The 26,424-nt window shown below is 58.0% G+C and overlaps 1 protein-coding gene across 2 annotated transcripts in view; it reads right to left on the bottom strand.

Moving 5' to 3' along the window:
- The window catches only part of CPNE2 (copine 2), a 33,776-nt gene extending 13,868 nt beyond the window's left edge, over positions 1-19,908 (bottom strand). For both annotated transcript variants that reach the window (XM_046682845.1, XM_046682846.1), the window contains exons 1-12: positions 19,851-19,908; positions 16,672-16,883; positions 13,851-14,030; positions 12,073-12,147; positions 10,108-10,179; positions 8,931-9,014; positions 8,554-8,643; positions 7,511-7,609; positions 6,894-6,980; positions 5,426-5,485; positions 3,523-3,656; positions 1,399-1,453 (exon numbers count right to left, since the gene is read on the bottom strand). In XM_046682845.1, coding sequence (XP_046538801.1) covers positions 1,399-1,453; positions 3,523-3,656; positions 5,426-5,485; positions 6,894-6,980; positions 7,511-7,609; positions 8,554-8,643; positions 8,931-9,014; positions 10,108-10,179; positions 12,073-12,147; positions 13,851-14,030; positions 16,672-16,883; positions 19,851-19,893 — 1,191 coding nt within the window. In that variant the 5' untranslated portion in view covers positions 19,894-19,908. The remainder of the gene's footprint in view (positions 1-1,398; positions 1,454-3,522; positions 3,657-5,425; positions 5,486-6,893; positions 6,981-7,510; positions 7,610-8,553; positions 8,644-8,930; positions 9,015-10,107; positions 10,180-12,072; positions 12,148-13,850; positions 14,031-16,671; positions 16,884-19,850) is intronic.
- Positions 19,909-26,424: the final 6,516 nt, after the last annotated feature.

Here is a 26,424-nt window from a genome sequence, read left to right as displayed (position 1 = left end):
TTTTCAAGGAGCTTTTTGCGCAAGAAAACGTCTCATTCAGCCAGAGTTCTTTGAAAGCTGGCTGGTGTCCTAGCAACGGGCTCTTGCTGGGCCTGGCCGCACCAGCCCGCCCTGCCCCCAGCGGCATTGCCATGTCTGCCCAGTGCCCCAGCTGTAGGCCCGCAGGATCCTGTCGCCCCCATACAATGGCCAGCAGGCCACTCCCTGAAATTCCAGATGAAAATCATCCTCCCCGGAGAGAAGGCGAGGGGAGCGCTCACTCTGGAAACGGCATGTGGACAGCAGGGCAGACGATCGGGGGCACTGGCTAAGACAGACCTGCAGATTTAGGAGCCTCTGTGCCCGCAGCCCCTGGCTCCTCATCAGAGAGGCGGCAGATTCTGAGAATAAACTTTAGAGTCCGTCTGCCCAGTTGGAACCCAGGCTCCCTGTTGTGAACGTGACCGTGGGCCAGTCACTCCAGCCTCTGTTTTTTCACCTATAAAATGGACATCTCTCCATCCCCCCATCCTGCCCGCCCTCACCCCAGCCAGTCCCCGATCAGCAGCCAGAGTGGGCCTTCAAACATGCCAACTGGATTATGACACCCCTCGTGGACCCTGCAGCGGCCGCCTGTTGCTCTTTAATACGTGTTTGAGGCCCTGCCTGGCTGGCCCCCCTCCCAGCCGCATACCTCTCCATCCTGCCCACCTTCCATGGGGAATCCATCATGCCCACTTTCTTTCAGTTTCTCCAACCCCCCCTGCTCCCTCAGCCTCCCAGACTTTGCACAGAATGTTCTCTCTGCCCTGAACACTCTCCCTGCCCCATCACCACCCCCGGTCCCTCTGCAAACTCCTACTTTCCCTTTCCCTCTTGGCTCGGACCTTGCCTCCTCCAGGAAGCTTTCCCTGATACCCCAGGCCAGAAGGGTCCTCTTCTGGGCTCCTCCCAGGCCCGTGCTACCCCATCTCAGCACTGATGACCCTGCCTGTCTTCAGGGTTGCCAGATGGAATACAGGATGCCCTGTTCAATTTGAATTTCAGATAAACAAGGCATAGTTTTTAGTATAAGTATGTGCCAGGCAATGTTTAGAACACACTTATACTTAAAAACCTTGTTTATCTGAAATTCAAACTGAACTGGGTGTGCTGTTTTTATATGCTAAGCTAGCATCCTACTTGTCTTCCCCACCTGACTCGGGTACCAGGGGGCAGAGGCCACAACTGTCCTGCCCCTTGTTATCGCCCCGGTGCTTGCGTGAGGTGCCGGCTGAGAAACAGGTGTGGGGTCGAGGGAAACGCAGAGAAGGCAGAGCAGCTGCAGCCCCAGCGCCAGCCCTTTCCAAAGCAGACCCCGGAGAGGCCGTCCACGTGAACCCCATCTCGACCAAAAGAGAAGAGGCCAGCCTCACTCACCTTCCAGTCTGGGGGTAACTGGGCCCCAAAGCCCAGAGCCGGAAACATCTTGTCACTGATCAGAGAGAAGAGGAGAAACTGTGAGACAGCTGGACAGGGCCTCACCTTCCATGCCCCCCTCACCCCCCCAGGGCTCGGCCCACTCTGCCTTGCACACCCCCAAGGACAGAAAGACAAAGCTCACCACCCCTAGAAAAAGCTCTGTTCAATGACCTGAGCCCAAACCCACCTCTGGGCACCTGGTGACCCCATCTGCACCTGTGGCAGACATTGCTAATCAACCACAGCACTTCTAACCAATGGGTCTGGGTGCAGCTTCTAGATCCTTCTCAAACTGAGACCTCGGGCAGCCACTAAACCAAGGTCGTGATGGCCGTGAAATGGACTGCCTGTCTCTTGACCTCCCTTTTATGGCTTGGAAGAATTGTCCTAAAATGAGAACTCTGGCTTAGCACTCAAGGCCCTTCATCATCGGGCCCCACAGCCTAGTCTCATCTCCTTCCACCTGTTGTCCCTCACAACCTACTCCCCTAGCCCTGGCCACTTGCTGTCCCCAAACACACAGGGCACCTTCACACTCCAACTTCAATCCTGTCGTGCCCCCTCCTGAAACACCTCTCCTCAATCTGTTCCCCATGGCAAACTCCTACTCATCCTCCAAGGCCCAGTTCAAATGGTCCCTGATACCCCAGGATGCTGCTCTCTTTGGTGCTCCCACAGCTCCTGCCTCACGTGTAAACTGGTGTCTCGGGACTGTGGTGATTTCTTCCCCTTGAGGAGGGCTTCCCCGAGGGCAGGGACCCTGTCACATCTGTTCATTAGTTCAACAGCTATTTATCTAGGCTCCCCCTGACGTGTGGAGGACAAACCGTCAGGGGCCAGGGCAGAACAGGGGGCCAGTGAGGAGGCTACTGAAGCGGTCTGTGCAGGAGGTGATGGTGCTCCAGCAGGCTGGGAGCAGTGGGGTGGGAGCAGAGGTTGGATTCAAGGATGTTTTGGAAGGATCTGCTGAAAGGAAGACGGAGGAGATGCGGGAAGGGAGTGAAGGCTTCTGGGGAGTGGGGCTGCCTCTCAGTGGGATGGCAAGAGGGACAGGGAGAGGGGCAGGAGCAGGGCAGGGCTCCAGCGGTCGGCGGGGCCTTGCTCAGTCTGAATGCCCGTGAGAAGGCTCAGCGAGAGGGCTGAGGGGGCAGCTGGAGCAGCAACAGCAGGCTCCCCGACCCGACCACGCAGATGGGACTTCCACCTCCCTTGCTCTGCATGTCGTACTTCTTTTAATGTGGCCTGGGATCACAGCCGCCACTTAGGCCCTGAGCCTCCTGGGAGTCAGAGGATGGTCCTCAGGCTGCCTCTCTCGAGGAGGCCAAGTGCACACAGGATCCTCGAGTCTGCTCTCGTTCCTGCCAGGTCTCTGGCATCGGCACCTTCCTCCTCTGCTCCCCATGTGTTGGCCTCCTGGTCACTCCACCCTCTGACCTGGAGGTCCCAACGAGCACCACCTGTGACAATGACGCCACAACCCTCAACTGACTCCTGGATCCTCTGGGGCTCTCTGGACTTCGCATCTGGCCCATGCTGTTGGCGGCCACACCCTCTTCACAGCTGTCTGTCCCTGCCTTTCCACTGTCCCCACCCGAAGTCCTCCAGGAAGCACGGGGGGCAGGGAAGAGGCTGCTCCTCTGAGGTTCCCAACAGGAGCGAGGCTGTCAGGCCGTGAGGACCCGGGCCCAGGAACGAGAATGTCTGGCTTCCAGTCCTCCTGATCCATGTGACTCTGAACAAATTCTCCACCCCACCCTGGGCCTCCACCTCCTCCGCTCTGAAACGAGAGCTTGCAGCAACAGCAAAGCAGTGTCACCTTCTATCTTGACTCATTCCCTTACTGGCTATTTGGTGTGCTTTGTGGAGAAGGATCCCGTGTGGATCTGGGCTCGGTAGGTAAGAGTTCAGCAATCGATTAGCAATGTCTGCTACAGGGATCAGAATGGGCAATAATGGCACATATGCCATGTGCTGGCCATTCCTAAATTTGGTGATCTCTGGGTCCCTTCTACCTTTGACAAAATGAGCTTCTCAGGCTGGACGGAACCCGAGCTGACCTTCAGAGTCCCTCCCCAAGCTTACCTGTCATAATCCTGGATGATCTGCCCGACAGCCCAGATGGCTGACAGGTATTCGTTGGTGCCCATGGGGTTGATATAGTGCAAAGAGGACGGGTCAAGGGGATTCCCGTTGGAGGCTGTGAAGTCTATCCCAACCTGCAGAGTGGGGAAAAAGGCCCCCCAGTATGGCCAGAGATCCCAGCTCTCTATCTTACCCCCAGGGATCAGAGAGGCTGACGGGACATGGGAAGACCTGAAACCTGGAAACTGTCTGATTGTATTACTCCTCTGGCTCTAATGCCATCTGTGGCTCCCTATTGCCCAAGCATAAAGTCTATGGCCCAGATGTGACACAAGGCCAACTTACAGCCTCTAATTCCTTTTTCCCCCCCACTGTCACTACGTACCCACTTATCTGTTCCCGTTTCCAGGCTTTATTCATAAGCTTCCCTCTACATGAAGAGCCAGGCCATCTTTTCTCCCTATCCAGTTCTCCTCCATCTTTTAGGCCCAATTCAAATGCCACTGCCCCAGTAAAGCCTCCCCAGATGCCTCGCTGCCACCCCAAGCCATCTCCCCACCATCCCTCAGACCCAGGGGCCCTGGACCTGGTGCTGCCTGGTCAGGCAGGGCCGGCTCCCCACCAGACTCATTGCAGGCCAGACCCCTGCCTCCAAGGAGCCAGGTCCAGGGCTGGGCACAGAGCGCCGGGGTGGTACTCCACAGGGACTGGGGTGACGCGTGGGCAGGGACCCGGGCTCCACTGCTCTCTCAACCCAAGAGAAGCCTAGCCCAACCCCAGAGGAGCCGCACGGAGCCTCGGCCAGGACTGCACAGCAGCAGCGTTAGGAGAGGGACCCAGGGCAGAGACGGCCGCCTTGGAACTTGGTGACCGTGGGCTGGGGCTGCTCCCCAAAGTCAGGGTGGCATGTCCTAGTCCTCGAGGGACCTCTGCAGGGCGCAGGCTAGAGCATGGCACACGGGAGGTGCTCAGTACGCATTTGCTGAATGACACCCGCACACAGGAGGAACAGGAGGGCCCGGCCTCTCTGTGGGGGAGGGGAGGGGCTGTGGACCAGCGGGGCTAGAGGTCAACAAGGCCAATCCCCTGGCTCCACATAGTCCTGCAGACGGCCTGCAGCCCCCATGGGATACAGAGGTGCTGAGGGAGAGTGCTGAGGCAAGGCAGGAGGTGGGCCGAGCCTGGGACCCCAGCAGGCTTCCCGCTGGGCCTGGGCCTTCCCTCCCGGTGAGCCACAAAAGACCAGGTGAACGGGGCACACTCCAGATCCCGGGCAGAGGGACAGTCCATTCTTTCAAGCAGCATGTGCTGAGCACCTGCTTCCTGCCGGGACCGTGCAATGTGCTGAGGCCGGAGCCGAAACAAGACAGTCCTGCCCTGAGGGCACTCAGTCTAGTGGGCGGACCAACAGGCACCAGCGAGAAATACTCAAGATCATTTCAGAGTGCCCTGAAGACAGTGAAATAGGAGAAGCGACAACGAGGAACTGGAGGCATCGGGGGAGGTGACAAGGAGGTGACCGCTGTGCCACGGCCTGAAGGATGGCAGCGCGGCAGCCAGGAGAAGGTGCCGGGGAAGAGTGTTCCAGGCAGAGGGAACAGCAAATGCAACGCCCGAGGACAGACGAGCCTGGCACGCTGGGGGACAGTGAGGACCAGTGTGGATGGAGCCGAGGGAGCCGGGAGGAGGGGGTGGCAGGCGAGGTGAGGCAGGAAGGCCTGTAGTGAGGAGGAATCTGGCTTTTTTCCTTCTGTAGGGGTGTAGCCTGCGATGCTCCGAGGCCTGGGGGCCAGGCCCTGACCTGCCGCTGAGCCCTGACTCAGGCCCGTCGGCCTCTGCCCTCTCCTCTGGGCCACACCCCCCTCGCCCTGGCAGGATGCTGGGGGTGGCGGGGGAGCCTTACGGTGAACATGAGCTGGCAGCCTCCCAGGATGTAGTCCAGGAAGGAGTAGTCTCGGCTTATCTGGAAGAAAGCGGGGGATGAGGGGGCCGCCCTGCACCTGCGGGCTAGCCCTCCGCCTGGCCACACTCCACCAAGGACCTGAGAGCTGCTGCTGTCGGCCCTGAAACCTCCCTAGGGTCAAGGAGGCCCAAGGGCAGACGGACAGGATCTGATGACCACAAACGCAGATCTCTGTGGAACCAGGCACTCAGAGCAACGGTTCCCAGCGGGCGGGGGGCACACAGACACACAGACGCAGCGCGACGCCAGGCAGGGTCCCAGGGCCCAGCGGCAAGCACACCCACCAGTTACATGGCTCGGAAAGCTGCGACTGGTGGCTCTTCACTGGGAAGCCCTCTCGAGCCCTCGCCAACCTCCACTTTCAACAGAGAGCGGCCGGGCCTCTGGCCCAAGGCCTTCTGCTATAAATTAACAAAGCTGCTAAAACACTGCGTTTGTTTTGATGCTCTTTGCTTCCTTCTGGCAAAGGATATTGGCCTTCCAATTTTGGTGGAGTTATAAGCGTTCCTTTCAAAATAAATGTATTTAAGTAAAAAAAAGAAACCAGAATGAGGGGAGGAGGCAGGCTGATTATAACAAAAAATAAGTAAGGCAGGTGCCCAGAACCATGAAAGGGGGATGTGAAGGACAGGTTTCAGAAACAAGGCCCCGAAATCATGATGCTGCAACCGACAGCTCACTTCCTCGGCGCGCCTGGGCGTGGGACCCCACCGGACGCTCACACGGACGCCGTTCGACAGCACCGCCTCCAGACCAGGACACAAAGCCTGGGGTCCCGGCCCGCCAGCTGGCAGAGGGAGTGCCAGGACTCACTTGGAACCTTCCGGCCCAGCGCCCGGCTCTCGCTGCCACGGCCCAGGTGGCTCCCTTAACATCCCGCCCGACTCCACCAGATGCCTGTCTCCCAGGTATCGGGGGTCCTGGCCCCTGACCTCTGCTGTGTGCATTTGCTGCCTTGCTGGGCCTCAGCGGCCTCGGCTACCCCACGGGAGTCACGGTTACCCGAGCCCTCACTGATGTCGCTGCCAGAGGACAGGGTGCCCCCGCCGACGTCCTCTGCCCCCTGGATGCCCAACATGCAATGGACGAGCCACCAGCCTGGGGAGCAGCCACTCTCTACAGTGACCTCCAACCAGGAGAGGCCCCGGGAGGTCATCTCGTGACCTCCGCACAGGAACGTGATAGGAGACTAACCCTTCACGCTCGACCTCGTTAACACCCCCATCCTCCAGATGAGGAAACTGAGGCCCAGAGAGCCTAGGCTCAGGTCACAGAGCCAGGACACGGCAGAACCAGGACCTGCACCCACGCCCCGCTGGCTCCATTCCTGATGAGATAGCTCTGTCCATGTCTTCTGCGTGACCCCTGCCCGTGCGACCCCTGCCCTGTGCCCGCCCCCGCCGCCCACCTTGCAGGAACGCAGGATGATGATGCCCGAGTTTTTATAGTTCTTTTTTTTCTTCTGCTTCTTGGGGTTGATGCACTCGAACTCCAGCTGGGCAACACGGGAGAGAAAGGGAAGCTCAGCTCAGGGCTTCCACGGGGACTGACCCTCCCCCGGGCCCCAGAATCCCCTCCACAGCATTGACCAGGGCCAGCACGCCTCCTCCAGGAAGCCTTCCTGGACGTCCACACCAGAAATGGTCCTGTCACCCTGGGCTCACACCAGGCTGTGCCTGCCCAAGGTGGGCGGCTCTGCATCTGTCCCCACCCCAGACAACCCACCTACATCCTGTCTACTCATGCACCCAGAACTGTCACCCAGGACCCAGCTCCTTGGGGTGAGTTTAATGGATAGCTCCTGAGGGCTCACCATGTGCCAGGCACTTTACCAGTATCGTCTCATTTAATTCCCACTCTACTCCTCTGCCCCTATTTGACAGGTGGGGAAACTGAGGCTCAGAGAGAACGACTGTCTTGCTTAAGGTCATACAGAGACAGGTGGGGTCTGAGCCCCTGATTCAAAACCTGTGCCCGTCCCCATGCCCTACTGAGGTCTTGGGGTCCCGCAGGCACCCAGCTCACCGGGATGCCATCCTGAGCAGCACACATCTGTGACACTGAGGTCTGAAACTCGCCGATGAAGTCGTGGCCTCCATCGTTGTCATAGTCGTAGCACATGACCTGGGTGGGTCCAGTGAGGTCACCCCAGAGCTGCCCCCCGAAGCAGTGCTCTCCAGCCCCTCTCAGCTTCCTGAGCAGACCCCATGTCTTCGTTTTGGTGGTGCCTCCCTCTCCCCCCAGCATCTGCCTAGCTGGCCTGGGATCACGGTGTTACCTCCTGAATTGCCTCCTACAGGAAGCCTTCCAGGATTGCTGGAAAAAGAAGAAAGCGTGCCCACCCCACCAACAGAGGCTGTACCCTCTGGTGCAGGAAGCTCGACTCCTCACACACCTGTCACTCAGCTTGCCATCTGTCTTGGGTTGTGGCCCACCTGGCCTCATAGGCCACGGCCTGGAGCTTCTTTTAGATGTTTTTTCCCCTGAGATGGGCACAAAACCCCCCAGCTTTGCATGCTAACTCAGCTGCCGTGACACTCCTAGGAGGAAGGCAGGTATTTTCGTACCCATTCCATTGTACTGATGGGTAAACCGATGCCCTGAGAGGGAGGCCCAAAGCCTCAAAGTGGCAGTCCAGACTCAGCTGTCCTGGAACCCTGTTTGGGGATCCCGCCCTGGCCTGGCCGCCTTGCTGCCCCCATCTGCTCAGACATGGCCCCTGAGGACTGAGGGCTTTTGGAGACCAGGAGTCATGGTCTTCATCACAGCGACAGCGCCTGGCCGTTTCCAGGCGTTTCCGCATCCAGTGCCTCAGCTAGCAGCACCGCAGCCCTCGGGAAGGAGGCGGCCGCCATTCTGTGCCCGTCTCGGAGAAGGGCCCGCAGAGACGGGGGCCCTGCCCAGATCACTCAGAGGGTCAGGCAGACCTGGGACCAGGACCGAGCCCCGCCCCGCGGTGGGTGCTCTTCCTGTCTTAATAAGAAAGAGCTCTGCTAAGGCCCCCCCCCAGGAAGCCTCGGGCAGACGGGGCGGGAGGCTGGAGGTGGCAGGGTGGGGAGCCCCCTCACCTGGATGGGCTTCTCCATGTCCCCATCACACAGGGACACCAATGGCACAGTGAACGGTTTCCACACGGGGTCCAGCGTGTACTTGATCACCTGCAGGACAGTGAGGGGCGAGGGTGGGCTCAGGCCCAGAGGCAGCAGTGCTCTGGGGTCGGGCCAGCCCAGTGGGGACGGGGTGGCAAGACGGAGAGGCCCACAGCCACACTTCTGGGGATGGAAGTGAGCATCCCCGTGGCCGGGAGGGAACAAGTCCTTTGGGCGCCATTATGGGTTTTCCTGCGCACTGCACGGCTGTGACTGCACAGCCCCGTCCTGCGCTGTGGGGGTGGCCCTGCTGCAGACCCACTGGCTGGGAGACCCCCGGGCCCCCAGGCACCCACCTCAGTCCTGTGGACCAGCATCCACTTGCCATCATCTCCTGGCTTATAAAACTCGAGAAATGGGTCTGACTTCCCAAAGAGATCCTGGAGGAAGCAGGAGGACGCGCGTGAGGGCGGCACAGCTCTGGCTCCAGATGGGAGCGGGGTGTGGCCCAGCCGCCTCCCCCACCCAGCATCAGGGGTGGCAGCCGCGGGCAGAGCCAGCCGGGCCCCCTGCCCTCGACCTCCGCAGGGCTAAGCAGAGGCCCAGGGCAGCTGCGGCCCCCGGGACCAACCGGCTCCCCCAGGAGAAGCCAGCCCATCTGGGGGCCCCAGAGCTTGTGCTCAGAGACCCTGAGACCTGGAGCCCGCGGGAGTTCCACCTGCAGCCTCTCAGACGGGGCACGACTTCCAAAGGGTGACTGTCCCCAGTGCAGGGGAGGCCCCCAGCAGGATGTGATTTTAACTTATTTTAGTGGGGATCTGAACAACTGAAACTATCCAGCACATTACAGAAAAGATATGATGTCCTTTAAAAAGCCATTTATTTAGGTTAATAAAGTGTCACACTAAAGAACCTACATTCAAGTGGGGGAGACAGAATTTAAAAAGTAAACAATACATGTTAGGCAGTAATTAGCGTTAAAGAAACAAGTAAAATATGAGGGAGTGGGAAATCAGGAACCACTGCAGTTTGAGGAAATACTTCCCTGAGGAGGTGACATAAGAGCAAAGGCTTGATGGGGGTGAGAATACTCAGGGAAATGATCACTCCAGACAGAGGGAATAGCAAGTGCAAAGGTCCTGAGGCAGGAAGGTGTCTGGTATTATCCTGGGACAACGAGGAGGCTGATCTGGCTGAAGCAGAATGAAGGTGGGGAGAGTGGAAGGGGCGAGGTCAGGGGGCTGTGACACATCCAGTGGGGCCCCATTGGTTACTGCAAGGATCCTAGCACTTACACTAAATGTGATAGGGAGACCCAAGGAGTGGGTTTCCTGCCACGTCTTGAATACCTCTACGTGAGGGAAAACTCACTACTCAGGGGTTAAGAGGTGGCCAGTAGAGCCCTGTGCTCTGGACCGGTCCCTGGGGGGATGATGAAGGTGGTGGCCAGAAGCCCCAAGGCTAGGCCATGTGACCTGGGGCTGAGGAGGGACACTGCTCCCTGGCAGAGAGCCCCCTCCGCTGCCAGCTCACCTTCTTGTCCAGCTTCCTGCCCGCCAGGCTCAGTGTGACGACCCGGTTGTCCGACAGCTCCTGGGCCGCAATCTGTAAGGTCAGAGGAATGGGGGGGGGGGGTCAGGACCTGCTCCTTAGTCCCCCCTGCCTCCTGACTGTGCCCCAGGAGTCAATTCTTCAGGGCAGGAGGGGGAAGAAGGGGGGAGTGCCAGGCGAACTCGGACAAGTCTCTCGTCTTCCCTAATTCCCAGTCTCCATCTTCTGGAAAATGCTGTAAACCATCTGGATATGAGGAACCAGGAAGTGACCCCACAGGGCTCAGGAGAGGGGGCCATGGGATGGCGGGAGGACATGAAGCAGGGACCAGACTCGAGGGGTGATCTTGAGCCCTGAGGAGAGGTTCTGGGCCAGGGAGCCGCCTGACAGGCCCCCTCAGGTCCCCAGTGCAGACCCAGAGAGCACAGCCACCTCAAAACCCCAAGGCCGCAGGAATTCCAGCGACTTCACTGTACAGCCAGGGAAAGGGAGGCCCGGGCAGGGATGGGAGCCACCTGAGCTCCCTCTGTGGTCCCATCAGCTCACACTGTCATCCATCCTCCAGGCCTTCCCCATCAGCCAGGGCCCTCTGGCCTCAGCCCAGCCAGGGACCGACCAGCTGGGTGACCCCGAGGCTGCCATCTGCCCTCTCTGGGCCTCTCTCACCCCCTCCCCACAGAGTGGCAGGCATAGCCCTCAGGCCAACAGCCACAGCGGGCTGCATCCTCTCTTGGCTGGGGCTTCCTCTCCCCCACACCTCTATGACGGCCTCCCCCAACAAGCTAGGCGACCCTCCAGAACCCCAGACAGAAGCCGGGCTGATGCCCCGCCCCCCTTCCTCTCCTCCGGCTGACACCTGCTCAGCGACCTGCAGGGCAGGTCCTATTATTGACCCCTTTTCACAGAGGAGGGACAGAGGCCCCTAGTGGAACCACTGGAAGTGCCAGAGGGGACGGTACTCGGGCTGGGTGGGGCCGGCCTGCAAGCTTCCACGTGGACAGGAGCCGGCCGGCGCGGGAAGGTATTTACATGGGCGGTTTCGAACTCCGAGAGGTGGGGGGAGGTTGGGAGGGGACATTCCGGGTGGCAGGAGCAGAGGTTAAGGGCCCGGGGTATATGCAGGGTATGCTAAGAATTCAGTGTGCCTTAACCCGGGTCATGAAGCGGGTAAAACACACCGAGGCAGGAGAGCGAGGTGGGGACTCCCGGGTCCCTAGGGCGGCGGGGCGCAGGGAGGTTCCAAGGCAGGGGGGCAACGCCCCGCGCGCACACAGAGACCCCTCCGCCCTGGCACCGCCGGTTCCCTCCGGGGCAGCACACGGCTCCGAAGGGGACCGGCGACAAGCCAGGAGAGTCTGTCTGGCTGAACCGCCCCAGGGCGCTTCCTGTCTGGCTTCATTCGGTTCCCTCCTCTGTAAAACGAGGTTGCCCTGCCTTCGGGGAGGGTGAGGCCCGAGGAGGTCGCAGGGCAAAGGGCCTGCGCAGCACGGGCACCACCGCGCATCGCGGAAATCATTGCGCCATGGGAATCGTTGCGCATCACGGACACCACCGCGCACCTCGGGCATCACCGCGCATCGCAGCCACCAGCAGAGCTCCGAGGAGCCAGGCGCTTCTGAACGACCCCCAGGGAGGACAGTCAGGGGCCAGTGCGGGGAGGGGATGCTGGGAGGGCGCTGGAGGCCTCCAGGGAGGAGTCGGAGCGCCCCTGCCCAGGGAGTAGGAGGCCGTTGGGGCCTCTGACAGCCCCCCTCCCCACAGCTTGGCGGCCCCCAATGCATCATATGCGGAGCCAGGAGCCCGTTGCTAAGAGACCTGTTGCTAAGTTGTAAGTTGGGCTTTTTACTCCAAACAAAGCTGGTGATTATCTGCCAGGCAAGAGGCCCATTGATGGAGGAAGGCAGCGGGCAGAGGCGGAGCGGGGGAGGGCGGGGAGGGGGCCAGTACCGTAATCAGGCCCTTCCCCGCAGGCTTGCCATTCATCAGCAGCAGAGGCCGAGTGATCTTCTTGCTGGAGACGATCTTCGGGGAGACAGGAGAGAGAGGCGCTCGTGAGGGATGGCGTGGAGGAAAATGCTCAACAGGCGCCCCTCACAGCTCGTGCTCCACGCCGGGGGCTGGCTAAACCTCCCGCAGCGCGATCCTCCTCACCGGAGGCAGACAGCAGCCTGCTAACCCCAGGGGGCGGCTGAGGAGACTGAGGTTCAGAGAGGTTAAGACACTCGCCCAAGGTCTCACAGCTGGGATGGAATCTGGGCAGTCCGACCCCCACCAACCTGGCTGCCCCCAGGAAAAGGCTCTTGTGAAGCTCCCATTCTGGAGACAACTGTAGGGAGTGTATCCCCCTGTCTGCCCCTACAAGCCATCCACAGCCGCCACCTTCCCTAGGGTCTGATCCCGGATGGAGAGGCTCAAACCCTGACTCCTGTGTGTTTCCACTGTTTGAAGAGGGAAGACATTCACACAGGGTTCAGCGGTCACTACAGCACAGAAAGGAGGAGTGGAGCATATCGTAAAGTCACCCTATCCAGCCCCTGAAGACCCCATTCCCACACGCAGCATAGGACCCCCGCTTCTCCCGGAAAACGGCCATGTGTCTTTGTGCCGATATGAGCACATTCCTATTCACCCGGGGCTGGTCTGTCTCCCCAGGCCACTCTCTGCCCTTCCCGCCTGCTCTGTGCCACTGTGGCTGCGTCACCCGCTCCCCCTGCCTCTGGCTTTCGGGGGTTCACCAATGGGGGTGCCAGCAGGAGCCGGGAGAGCCGGGGGGCACGGCTGGGCTGCGGTCTAGCAGGAGCTCTGCTGTTTGTCACCGGCCTCAGCTGAGTCCAGGGCCCCCCCATGGCCACAGCTCTCGCCATGGCCACAGCGCTTCCGGCCCTGCCCCTCCCTCCAGGCTAGAGCGTGGCTTCCTGCCGGTGTCAGGCCCTGCGGCCGCCCCTCGTCCTGAAGCCTCTCCTCGGTCACCCTGGAGGGTGCAGCCCCGCGGCAGGGACCTGACAGAGCGCCCCGCTTCTTACACAGCTGTAGGGCCCCTGCTTTTCTCATTGACTGTCGCCTCTTGGAAGGCCCAGGGCATTTCAATCTCCACCAGGTCCTCTCAAAGCATTTCCCGCTTTATTCCCTCCCCAACCCTCCAGGCTGGGCGGTCATCATTAACTCCCTGACATGTGGGGACACTGAAGCCCAGAAGCAGGTGGGGCTTGCCCAAGGGCACATAGCTAGAAACGATGACTGGAACTTCTGTCGGGGGCTCCTAGCCCTGTTCCTCCCCCCATAAGCTCACCAAGGACTGAGCTGGATGGGGAAGTATGGCCCAGAGGAGGAAAGGAAGTTACCCAAGGTCACACAGCAAGCCAGCCTTGAAGTGGGACTACCAGGGGTGTCTTGGCTGCTGTCGGATGCCCCTACCCCAGGAAGCCAAGACCACGCTTCATTGCTTCTAGCCATCAGAAGCTCTGGCCACGTGGGGTCCCCATTCCCGGGTGCCAACAACGGGCTGGCACTGTGCTCCATGTCTTCCGGTGGGAGCTCTTCAGCCGGGCCCCAAACCCACAGGCTACTCCCCCTTCCTGTGCCTGCCAGCCCCCAAAGCCAGAAAAATGGGGTCGGGGAAAGCAGGGGGCAGGAGGGACTCTCCGAGGGGCTGCCGTGTCCCTGGGAGCGGGGTGAGGCCCGGGGGGGGGGGGCCCGCCCCGCCCGCCTGCAGGAGGCCCGCTCACCGTGCCCAGGCTGCAGGAGAACTGGCCCAGGAAGTCGTGCTCGTCGAGCTGCGCGCTGGACTTGTCCTGGTCGAACAGGGCGAACTGGAGCTTCTGCACCTCCTCAAAGTGGTAGTCCAGCACAAACTTCTTGGAGAACGCGGGGTTGAGGTTGTTGACTGCGGTCTCCGTCCTGTCGTACTGGCAGAGGGGCAGAGGAATGAGGAACAGGAGTCAGAGTCAGGCGTTGGTTCCCCGCTTCCCGGGCTGCTGGACACCATTCTGCTACCTGGCTGAACACGTCTCTGTGCCGGGCACTCACGGCCAGTTAGTTACCTGGGTGGCTGAAGCGATTCTTACTCCCAGCTCACAGAGGAGGACACTGAAGCACAGAGAGGTTAAGTGACTTACCCAAGGTTGAACAGCTAGAGGGGCAGGGCCAAGATTTGAACCCAGGTCTGACTCTAGCACTCACATTCTTAACTCTCTGGCCCTGGCTCCATACATACCCAGGTGCCAGGGTAAGAGCTCGGCCCTGTCCCTTCCTAGGTAAGTGACAGAGAGCAAGTCCCTTTTCCCATCTGGGCCTCAGTTTCCACTTCTGCAAAATGAAGGGATGTGACCATCTGTGGTTTTCATCCTTTTTATTTTGGGAGAGCCCTTCATTTAGCCCACATTTTACATGGAAGCTGAGAGAGGACACAGAAAGAAGGAGGAGTGTTTATGGGGAGGTGGGGTCGGCCCCCCCCAACCCCACACCCCCCAGGCAGAGGTTGTGCCCTGTATAGAATCCTGGGATGTCAAAACTGGCAACTGTGCGGCTCCACAGCCCCCACCTACTGGGGAAGCTGAGGCTGGGTAAGGACAGGGCCGTGTACTGTGGGGCTGGGCCAGGAACCCCGCCTCTTGGTCTCGTGACACTGAGGCCCCAAACCGCGGAGTCTGGGTGATGGTCTATTCTGGAGCCGGGGCCGTGCTGACCTTCCTCCCGCCCAGTCCATCTCCAAGGGCTGGAGCAGCCGGGAGGGACGAGGTCCTGGCCTCGGGCTATTTTTAGCCAGGGTGGCCGGCCTGGGTGGGACAGAGGCCGTCAGGGGGTGGGGAATGCCATGAATGGGGGCGGGGTGCCGTGGGGGAGGACGCCACTCGCTGAGGGGCAGCCGGGGGTGCCGGGGGCCTGGCAGAGGACAGCAGGGTGCTCCAGACCTGCCAGGTCTGGGGCTCCCCCCAGGAGGCCTCGGCTCACCCCACGTCCCACCTCCCACTTCTGGCTGCACCACCAATGCACTGGGTGGCACAGCGGAGTCCCCACCGGCCCTGGACCTCCGTTTCCCCTCTGTAAAATGGGTCCGCAATCTCAGCACCACCTCCTGGGCACGAGAATTAGGACCCAACGCCTGTGGAAACTCTGCGTGAACCACTGTGTGTCCAGTCGGATGCCCACTGCGGCCCAGTTAAATAACTATAAAAATAGATACATATTTTGGAAAATGTACACGCATGTAAAACTATCTGGAAGGCCAGATACCAGACGTTAACAGTCGATCTCCCCGATGGGCAGGCTCCCAACCGTTCTGATTTTTTTCTTTAGGTCTATCTGGATTTTCCAAATTTATTACAATGACTATAAACCCCTTTGGAATAGGAACCAAGCAATTTTTGCAACTTAACAGTGTAGATTTCTCAACATCCTTCCTCCAGCTCCGTCTCTCCCCAGCCCTCAGGACAAAGTCTGCCAGCGCAGAAGTCCTGGGTGGAGGCACCATCCACATCCCCAGGTGGGGCTCTCCAAGATAGGCAAGGACAAAATCCTCAAGTCACAGATGAGGAGACAGGCTCAGGGAGGGACAGTCACTTGCCCAAGGCCACACAGCAGGGAGTGACAGAGCTGGGTCTTGGTCCAGCTCCTGGACCAGAGCCTGAATTCTCTATTTCTCTGTTCACTCCTCAATGTGTGTTCATTTAGGAATAAGTGTGGAAGGTTATTTAAAAAGTGGAAGCGGGGCCAGCCCGGTGGTGCAGCAGTTAAGTTCGCACGTTCCGCTTCTCTGCGGCCCAAGGTTCTCCAGTTCGGATCCCAGCTGCGGATATGGCACTGCTTGGCACGCCATGCTGTGGGTAGGCGTCCCACACATAAAGTAGAGGAAGATGGGCATGGATGTTAGCTCAGGGCCAGGCTTCCTCAGCAAAAAGAGGATTGGCAGCGGATGTTAGCTCAGGGCTAATCTTCCTCAAAAAATAAAAAAATAAAAAGTGGAAGCGAGCAGGGGCCCACCCAGTGGTGCAGTGGTTAAGTTCGTACATCCTCTTCTGTGGCCCAGGGTTCGCTGGTTTGGATCCCGGGTGTAGACCTATGCATGCTTATCAAGCCATGCTGTGGTAGGCGTCCCACATAAAAAGTAGAAGAATATGGGCACGGATGTTAGCTCAGGGCCAGTCTTCCTCAGCAAAAAGAGGAGAATTGGCAGCGGATGTTAGCTCAGGGCTAATCTCCCTCAAAACAAAAAAAGTGGAAGCAAGCATTTTGTAAAACTCAAGATTTTAACTAGCTATTATAATAATTTAAAATATTATGATATAAAACAACAAATATAAAATTGTATAATTATAAATAGAAATCTATGAATTATAATAACCTAAACACAAATATAATTATTTTAAGTAATATTGTAAATATATTTTAAATAAAATTCAATTTGAAAAGCAACAATTTTCTAAATCACTCCCGGCCTACACTCTAACTCCATCCAAGGGCCTGACCGGAGGTCCCCGGATCCAGCGGGAGCCCCTCCCCAGCACCCCCACCCACCACCCACTGCAGACGCACACGGTGGGGCCTCACCTCGATCCACCGGCCATTGTTCTCCGTAAAGAGGACACAGAAGGGATCAGACTTGGAGGTGATGTCCCGGTCCAACAGGTTCTGGCCACTCACCGACAACTCCACCTTGCACACGCAGTACTGGGAGCCCACGGGGGCTGCCCCCCGTGCTGGGGCACCCCCGCCCGGTGTGTAGGCCATGGGGGTCGGCGGCGGCAGCAGTTCCTGGCAGTCTAGGGGGAAAGGGGAGGGGGTCAGAGGGCACAGACATCAGCTAGTCCACTCCACCCTGGGGGGCGTCACCCCGACCTTCAAGATGTGCGTAGAGAGATGGAAGGAAAGGGGTGTGTGTCGGGGGGATAACACACGCCAAAGCTTGGAGGAAGGAGAAAGCAGGAAATGCATCAAAAAGGAGTCTCTGGTGGGCGTGTGTAGTTAGATAGACTCTGCTTTGGTCTGTCTTCACCTGTGAAATACACACAGGTGCAAGCTGTCCCTGTGAGATCAGCAACAAACCACAGCGGACGTGGGCATCAGAGACATTCCTTTTGCCAGGAAAAATCGGGGCTTCTCTGAGCAATTAACATGATGGTATATTGTGGCTGCAGTGGAGCATGTAATGGCTCAGGTTTCCCTCATTGCTTTGGCCACTAGGAAGCTCACTTCTGGTACTTTATCCAAAACCTGGCCTTGTTCATGGTCTATCTTGTTCGTCCTGTATCTCCAGCCTAAGCACAGTGACTCGTGCAAAGGAGACACTCAGGATATATTTGTTGAATAAAAAGAGGACAAGTATATAAATCGATGAACACACAAACCCTCCACATCGCTCAGATGCTGCCTCGGTTGGTCTTAGTCCTCAACACAGAATTCATTCTTTCACCCGTACACGACTGCCCAAAGTTTCCACGCACTGGGCCTTACGTGCCCCCTCCACTGCCGAGGCTAATTACTGGCATTTGGTTACTTTCGGCAGTTCTGTTTTCCTCCAAGTGTGAGGTGTTCCTTCGGAGCAAGTGTGGAGAAACCCATCTCAAGGGGCAGAGGGGAGCTCTGAGTCCCACCCGCAACAGGCCCTGCAGACAAGCCCTCTGTGCCTCAGTTTCCTCGTCTGTGCACAGACATCACAACACAGCCCCACGGGACTCCCGTGGTCAGATCTTACCTCCCCCGGCGCATGTGAACCTAGCACAGATCCCACCTCCGCGTGGACGAGTCCAGCCCCCAGACCCTTACCCACAAGGCCAGGCTCCAACTCCTGGACTAGTACCTCGTGCCCTCCCTGCTGAGTGGGAATCTGTCCCTGCCCTGCCCAGAGGCAGGAGCGGAGGGGAGGGTCCCCCCGGGGACACGAATCCACCTCACTGTGCTTTGAGCACTGACCCCGCTGAGGCTGAGCACGTGGCTGGCACCGTGTCCCTAATCCTTGCTCCGTCTCATCTCGAGAGGCAGGTGCTGACACGGCCCGTCTTCCAGAGACGCTGAGGCTCACTCACTCACTCTAGAGTGGGGACTGCACGTCTAGCAGGTCCCAGGAAGCGTGCCAGGCCCGGGACCCTCGGGGGAGGCTGCCATCTCACCTCCCAGAGCTCTCGTTCCAGCCTGGCAGAGAGGTGGGCAGAGCTGCCAGGCCCGCGGGCTGGGGGCCCCCCCGATACGGAGGGGAGCTTATTCTGAGAGTGATGGAAGGCTCCGAGGTTCTAAGCAGAGGGGCGACATGACCCAATTTGTGTTTGTAAAGGCTCCCTCCCACCCCTGTGGGGAGAAGGGACTGCTGGACTAGGAAGAGGCAGCGGGGGGCCCAGCGAGGAGGCCGCTGTGGTCCAGGCAGGGAGGACCAACGCTGGGCCTGGCCCCTCCCCTGGCCCCCAGCCACAGCCCCCTCCCCAAGCACCAGCCTCGTACTGGGCAGACATGGCTGGTCTGCAGGAGGCCTGGGCGAGTGTGGGGCTGGCCCAGAGGCCCTTCTCCCCGTCCAGACACATGGCGCCCCGGCATGCCTGGCAAGGAGAGGTTCTGGACAGTGACAAAGCCAGCGCTCAGCCCCCTCCCTCCCACCCCCAGTCCCCAGAACCTCATTACAATCACATGGGCCCAGAATGTCAGGACAGCACTGCAATTTGCCTGCAGGATTTATTCTTGTCGCGTAAAAATCGGTTTCCACCAGAGGGGCTGGAGAAGTGCATTCCAGCTCGCTGTGTGCAGCTGGGTGGCCATGCCAAGTGGGGGAGGGAGCGAGTCCTCGGCCCGGCAAGGGGGGCGGGCTTAGGGATGCCCAGTGGACATCTCGCTGCGGGGCTGAGAGAACACCTGTGTATGCCGACAACTCCCTAGAGGTTGGGTGGGGCATGACAGCCACCCCCCTTTTGCAGATGAGGAAACTGAGGCCCAGAGAGCAGAAGTCACCTGCCCAAGGTCACCCGGCCAGGAAACAGCAGAGGCAGGATGTGGGCTGGATCTCCAGACCCCCAGGCCAATGTGTCACCTTCCGGCCCAGCGGGGGCACTGCCAAGCATGATGAGGAACGAGGAACTAGGTGGGGACAGCCGAGATCAGCCAGGCCAAAGGGAGCCTGAGGCTCAGAGGGCCCTAGTGAGCCCAAAGTCACCAGTTCCTCTGGGGTCACCCTGTACCACCCCTGCATCTCCCATCATCACTGACGGGGTGGACTCCAGCTCACCCACCTCCTCTCCACCTCACAGGCCCCCTTCATGACATGCTGGATGTCATGGACCACCTGGGCCACCATCCCCCTGCTGCCAAGTCAGACACATCTGTTTTCATCCTGAGGGGTGTCAGGCACACGTGCCCAGATTCACACACTTTCTCGTGCATGAACACACGTGTGTGGTCACATATACACACGTGCACACATGCCCCCAGATTCACAGACGGAAAGGCACACGTGCCTACACACACCCCGGGGCCACTTCTCCCAGCCCCCGCCCTCCTCCGGTCCAAGCCACCAGCACGCTGCCCTGGGTTACTCACTAGCCTCTTCCTCCTCGCTGGCTCCGGCCTGGCTGAGGACACGGCCAGAAGGGCCAGGCCACAGGGGAGGGTCGGGCTGGGCTGGGTTCCTCGGAGCCCACTGCAGCTCGACCTGGACCAGCGCACAGGCCCCGTTAGAGTGAGCGATGGATGGGCAGGGAAGGGGCGCTTCTCCCCCAGCTGGGGGCACGTCCCTCATCCCAACTCACCCTCTGGCTGGAAACTTCTGGATGCCCGAAACGGGGAGCACATGATGTCTGGAGTCAGGGCGGGCAGGGGTCAGAGCAGGCCCCTCTGTGCCAGCCCGGCAGCGGGCAGGCGGGCCGGACCCTGAGGCCTGACGCAATGGAAAAAGAAACCACAGCTTAGGCTGGGCTGGGCCCCCTCCCCTCCTACTCCAGCAAGAGGGCTGCGGGCAAGGTGTCATTAAGGGAGGCCGGGCCTGCCATGCGCATCTGGCCGGGATGGAAACGCAGCCCCCGCCCACCCCACAGGTAATTTGAGGTTTCAGACTGGAGAGGGGCCCTGGGGAGCCAGGGCCTGCTCCTGGATGGTCCTGACTCCTGGCCCAGATGGACACAGGCCTTCTGGGGTGACCAGACCCCCAGGGAAGGAGCTAGAAGGCGGGGATACCCTTTTAGAGATGGGTTAACCGAGGCAAAGAGAAGGTAGGGCTTGGGAACTCCCATTCATTTATTCAACAAACATTTCTTGAGCACCCTGGGGCTACAGCAATGAACGAGAAGCAGAGGCTTCAGCCCCTACAGGGTCCACTGGCCCCAGCTCCTAAGACATCTTGCCCATTAGGCAGAAGGACAGGATTTGGAGCCTGGCGCTGAGCCACAGGTCTAGAACATTCTGGTTTTAGCCAGAAACCTAGGACTCCATCATCCTTGACCTCTCTCTTGCTGTCACCCCCCCATATCCCACTGCTGCTGCTGATTCCACCCCAAGCTGCACCCAGCATCATCCTCCTCTCCCCACTTCCACTGCCTTGGCCCGGCCCGGCCCCCATCATCTTGTGCCCAGCCATGCACTGGCCCGTGACAGGTCCCACTGATGCCACTCAGCTCCAACTCTCTCCTCCACACCAGAGCCAGAGGAACGTGCCAATCAGACGCTACACAGCTCTACCTGAAAATCTCTCAGTGGCTTCTCCTTCCAAGGGAACCCAAGCCTCCCCAGGCCGACAGGGCCCCACTTGACCTGACCTGAGCTCATGCCACCCTCCCCCTTGCTCCTGCTGCCCCAGCTACACTGGCCTCCTTCTGCTCTGCAAATATGCCAGCCTCTCTCCTGTCTCAGGGCCTTTGCACTTGCTATTCTTTGTGCCAGAAATGCTTTTCTTCACATGACGGGTCTAGTTGTCAGCTTAATGTCACCTCCTCAGAGGCCTTCCCTGGTCATCCAGCTAATGTAATCTCTGTCTCAGCCCCACACTCTTTCCTTCACATATCATTGTAATGTACACTCATTTTACTTGCTTGTCTGTTCACCTTGTGTATTGTCTGTCTGCTCCCCCAGAACGTAATTTCCATGAGGGAGAGATCACCACTGTTTCCCCGACATCTACAGCAGCATCCGCACGTAGTGAGTGCTGAATAAATATGTGCCAAGCAAACGAGGGAGGGAGGGAGCCCACCAGGCAGTCTCTTTAATCTGCAGCCCCAGAGAAATCACAGCCGCCTGCCCCGCATATGTCACTTGAGAGATCGCAAAGCTGCTTCTCAAACTCTGGACCCTTGTCACTGCTCCAAGAGGCCAGCAGGAGAGGGGCTCATGTCGCACTTCACAGGGGTGGAAACGGAGGCCCAAGAGGGGGCAGCAGCTTTTCTGAGCCAGGGAAAGATGGTGCTGAGGCCAAGAGCCACGAGTCCATCCTTCCGCCTACCATTGGTCCAGCAGCTCAGGACCCAGGAGCCGGGCTGTGCACCCCACCGTGGGGAGGAAATGCCGAGGTGGCCAAGGGTCCCAACTCAAGATGGGCTGTGACTGGGAGACACCAGGAGAGGAGGCACAGGGGGATGGACGGCTGAGGGGGAGACGTGGAGACCCCAACGGGATGGAAGGGGAGGGAAGGGCAGGCCCTGCGGCCAGGATGGCAGCATGGTGTGCCATCTGGAGAAGCATGTTCAACTTGATAGTTGGAAAATGAAAAAGGAAGTTGTGTTCAGTGCCAACTGTAGGAAGTAACACTCTACAAAGTCCTGTTGGCGGCAGTAACAAGGACAGGGGCTCAGTCCTCTGTTTAGTCCCATGCCGCAGTTAGGGGTACAGACCATGAACTCAGACAGCCTGGCTTTGAATCCCGGCTCTGCCATTTACCTGCTGGGGGACCTCAGGCAAGTTACTTAACCTTGCTGGTCTCAGTTTCCCCCCTCTGTAAAATGGGGACAATGAGAGCGCTTTCATGGGGTATGGGGAGGATTAAGTACGGTGAAGCCCTTGGAGCGACACTATGTGGCTTGCGGTATTCCTGCGATTCCCATGGCTGGGGTGGGAAGGGAGGGCAGATCAAACCCGAGAGGTGTGTGAAGTATCTGGTTTATGTAAAGGGGGCACGAGTTAAAACCGGTTGAGAAACAGGGCTCCAGGCTCTGCTTCTCAGCTGGCAGACACAGTGCAGGAACGCCAAGGGTGACCTAGGTGGTGGGTGGGATGCTGGGAAGGGAATAACAGCTTGGCCCCACACCCACATGCCCTCTAAGGTGCTCCACTCTCAGGCAGAGGCCTCCGGGACCCTCAGGGCAAATCCTGCTCAGGGGGGTCTAACCACCGGCAGCAGAGGCTCCGGGGGTGGCCCCAGGCTCTCAGTCCTCCAAGTGTGGTTCCCGGATGCAGAATGCAGCATCCTGGGCCCCGCCCCAGACCTGTTGCATCAGAGTCCCTGCATGGTCCTTAGCAGCCTGTGGGGTTTTTTTAAAGATTTTATTTTTCCTTTTTCTCCTCAAAGCTCCCCAGTACATAGTTGTATATTTTAGTAGTGGGTCCTTCTAGTTGTGGCATGTGGGATGCCGCCTCAGCATGGCCTGATGAGCGGTGCCCCAGGATCCGAACCAGCGAAACCCTGGGCCACCGAAGCAGAGTGCGCAAACTTAGCCACTCGGCCATGGGGCGGCCCCTATCAGCCTGTGTTTTAACAAGCTGTCCAGGTGACTCTGCGGTGGGCTTAAAACTAGGTGGGACACCTTGTTAAAATGCAGATTCTGGGGGCCGAGTGGTTAAGTTTGCATGCTCTGCTGCTGTGGCCCAGGGTTTTGCCGGTTCGGATCCTGGGCGCAGACACGGCACCGCTCGTTGTGTCACACTGAGGCAGCGTCCCACATGCCACAACTGGAAGGACTCGCCACTGAAATGTACAACTATGTACTTGGGGGACTTGGGGAGAAAAAGCAGAAAAAACAAAAAGAAGATTGGCAACAGTTGTTAGCTCATGTGCCAAACTTTAAAAAAAAAAAATGCAGATTCTGATTCAGCAGGTAGCGGAGGGCCCTGAGAGTCTGCATTGCTAACAAGCTCCCAGGTCACGCTGAGGCAGCCCATCTGAGACAGCATGTTGCACCGACCCTAGCCCGGAGGTTGCACTATGGCCACCTGGTGGCTGGCCCCACCCCAGACGCCTCTGGTTTAGCTCACACTGGGCAGAATGAGGCAGATGTCATACTTGGTCCCATGCAAGCCCGGCCACCCTCACACACTGAGTTCCCGGCCAGGTCTCGGCAGACCCCTGAGTTTGCAACCTCTGGTCTAGACGGTGACACTTTGGTAGCTGGAACCCTCAGCTAACCAGAGGCCCGGTCCTCACTGGCTCTGGTGGCTGCATTTACCGACTTTTCAGGGTTGGAACGGGTCTTGAATGCGTCCAGATCTAAGCTGCATTCTTCACTCCATTTCCCAGATCAGAAGCTCCAGGAAGACAAATGGCAACTGTATTAGTCAGGGTTCTCCAGAGAAAACAGAACCAATAGGCGACCTCTAGAGAGAGTGACAGATTTCTTTTAAGAAATTGGCTCATGCGATTGTGGGGGCTGGCAAGTCCACAACCTGCAGGACAAGACGCAAGGCCGGAGATTCAGGTAAGAACTGACATTGCCATCTTGAGTCCAAACCACAGGGCAAGCCAGGCAGGGGAAACTAGGCAAGAGTTCGGTGTTGTAGTCTTGAGGCCAAATTCCTTTTTCTTGGAGAAACCTTAGTCTGTGCTTTCAAGGCCTCCAACGGATTGGACGAGGCCCACCCAAATAATAGAGAGTAATCCGCTTTAATAAAAGTCTGCTGATTTCAATGTCTATCACATCTGAAAATACCTACACAGCAACGGCAGGCTGGGGTTTGATCAGACAACCGGCCACCACAGTCTAGCCAAACTGACACTTAAAATTAACCATCACAGCAAACTTTAGGTCCTAGGAGACGTGCCAGGGGCAGGAAACCAGGGTGCTGGGGCTGGAGTTCTGGGCCAGCCCTTCCTTACTGCGGAAGCGGGGAGGGCCCACCCCCGACCCTGTCAGCTGGGAGGAAAGGGAGATGAGCGACTGTGCTGATGGAGAAATAATAAAACAGGAGTCCTCATAACGCCGGCCCCAGGCCCTGGCCGAGTGCCTGATGGACTTTTAACTCCTACAGCCTCACAACGTCCTCGAGTGAGGTGTCATCACCCCCATTCTCCAGACGAATAAACTGAGGCTTGGAAGGATTTGCACTCCACAACCTCTGCTAATACGACTCAGGACAAGTCATCTGGTCTTTCTGAGTCTCAGTTTCATTTTCCTTTCCTTTTTTTTTTTTTGGTGTGTGTGAGGAAGATTGGCCCTCAGCTAACATCTCTTGCCAATCCTTCTCTTTTTGCTTAAGGAAGATTGTTGAGGAGCTAACATCCATGCCAATCTTCCCCTATTTTGTATGTGGGATGCTACCACAGCATGGCTTGATGAGCGATGTGTAGGTCTGTGCCCAGGACCAGAACCAGCAAACCCCGGGCCGCCAAAGCAGAGCATGTGAAATTAACCTCTGCACCACCAGCCAGACCCCACAGTTTAGTTTTCTTATCCATCAAACGGAAATTACAAAATGCCTGACACACTGTAGGTGCTGGCTGCAAAAAAGAAAAACCTCTCGGGCTGGCCCAGTGCTGTAGCGGTTAAAGTTCGCACATTCTGCTTTGGCAGCCTGGGGTTCGCCAGTTGGGATCCTGGGTGTGGACCTACACACCACTTGTCAAGCCATGCTGTGGCAGGCATCCCACATATAAAGTAGAGGAAGATGGGCACAGATGCTAGCTCAGGGCCAGTCTTCCTCAGCAAAAAGAGGAGGACTGGTGGCAGATGTTAGCTCAGGGCTAATCTTCCTCAAAAAGAAAAAGAAAAACCTCTCAGGGGCCCGCCCTGTGGCCGAGTGATTAAGTTAGCGCGCTCTGCTTTGGCAGCCCAGGGTTTCACCAGTTCGAATCCTGGGCGTGGACATGGCACCACTCATCAAGCCATGCTGAGGCAGCGTCCCACATGCCACAACTAGAAGGACCCACAAGTAAAAATACACAACTATGTATTGGGGGGCTTTGGGAGAAAAAGGAAAAACAAAACCTTTAAAAAAAAAAAAACAAAAACCTCTGCGTGGCTCCCTGCCATTCTCAAACTCCCTGACGTAGCCCCCACACTTCTGGCTCCAGCTATGCCATTCACTACAGAGTTCCAGGAATACTTTTTCATGCCCCCATAATCTTGCACATGCTGTTCCCTCTGCCTGGATTGCCCTTCCCCCTTCATCACTTGGCTCTTTCATGCTTCAAATTCAGCTCAGCAAAACCAATTGCAATCAATACTCCTCTGCCCTCCCCCTCCCCGGGATGGCCAAAGGAAAAAAGGCTGACAATACCAAGTGTCAGCAAGGATGTGGAGCAACTGGATCTCTGCGATGTTGCCAAGCGGAGTGTAGATTGGTATAACAGCTTTGGAGAAATGTGTGGCAGTGTCTACAAAAGCTAAATAAACGTGTGACCCAGCAACGCCCAGCAGACATGTGCACGTATGTTCAGCAAAAGACATACACACAAGAACTTCCATAGCGGCACTGCTTGTAACAGCCCCAGACTGGAAACCCCAAATGCCTATCATCAGGAGAACATAAATGGTGAACGTCCATGCAAGGTACTGCACTGCCACGAGCAGGAAGGAGCACAAGGGGACCAACAACGAGGGGTCTCATGAATATGCTGAGCAGAGGAAGCCAGAGGCAACGAATACGCCATCCTGTATGATTTCATTTATCAGAAGTTAAACACAAGCAAAGCTAATCTACACTGCTGGAGACCCGGAGAGCTGGGGTCGGGAGGGGTGTCAGTGGCCGGAAGGGGGCACCTGGGGGCTTCGGTGAGGGTCACGTTCTGTTTCTCCGTCTGGGTGCTGCTAACACAGATGTTTTCGGTTTGTGAAAGGTCACCGGGTTGTACACGTGGGGCATCTGCTCTATTTTGTAGGCGATGCTTCAATAAAATGTTCAGAAAACAACTGGGGGACTCCTGTACAAAGCCGCTCCTGAGCCCCTCGTCCTCGAGGGGAAGCACTTACATTGTCACCATATTGCAACCACCGGCTTAGGAAATGTCACCCTCACTTGAGCTTAAAGATGGGACCGGGTCTTATTTCCGTCTCTGTTGTTCCCGGAACAGGGAGGCACAGGATGGGAGCTCCACACACGTTTGTGGACAGTGAGGAGGGGGAAAGGTGAGGGAAAAAGGATCCGCAGCATTCTGGAACCGTAGAAGCCTGGGACTACAGAGTCACA

The sequence above is a fragment of the Equus quagga genome, chromosome 13 (genome assembly GCF_021613505.1).
Source record: "Equus quagga isolate Etosha38 chromosome 13, UCLA_HA_Equagga_1.0, whole genome shotgun sequence".
NCBI classification, from domain to species: Eukaryota; Metazoa; Chordata; class Mammalia; order Perissodactyla; family Equidae; genus Equus; species Equus quagga.
This window is presented reverse-complemented; position numbering and strand designations above follow the sequence as displayed.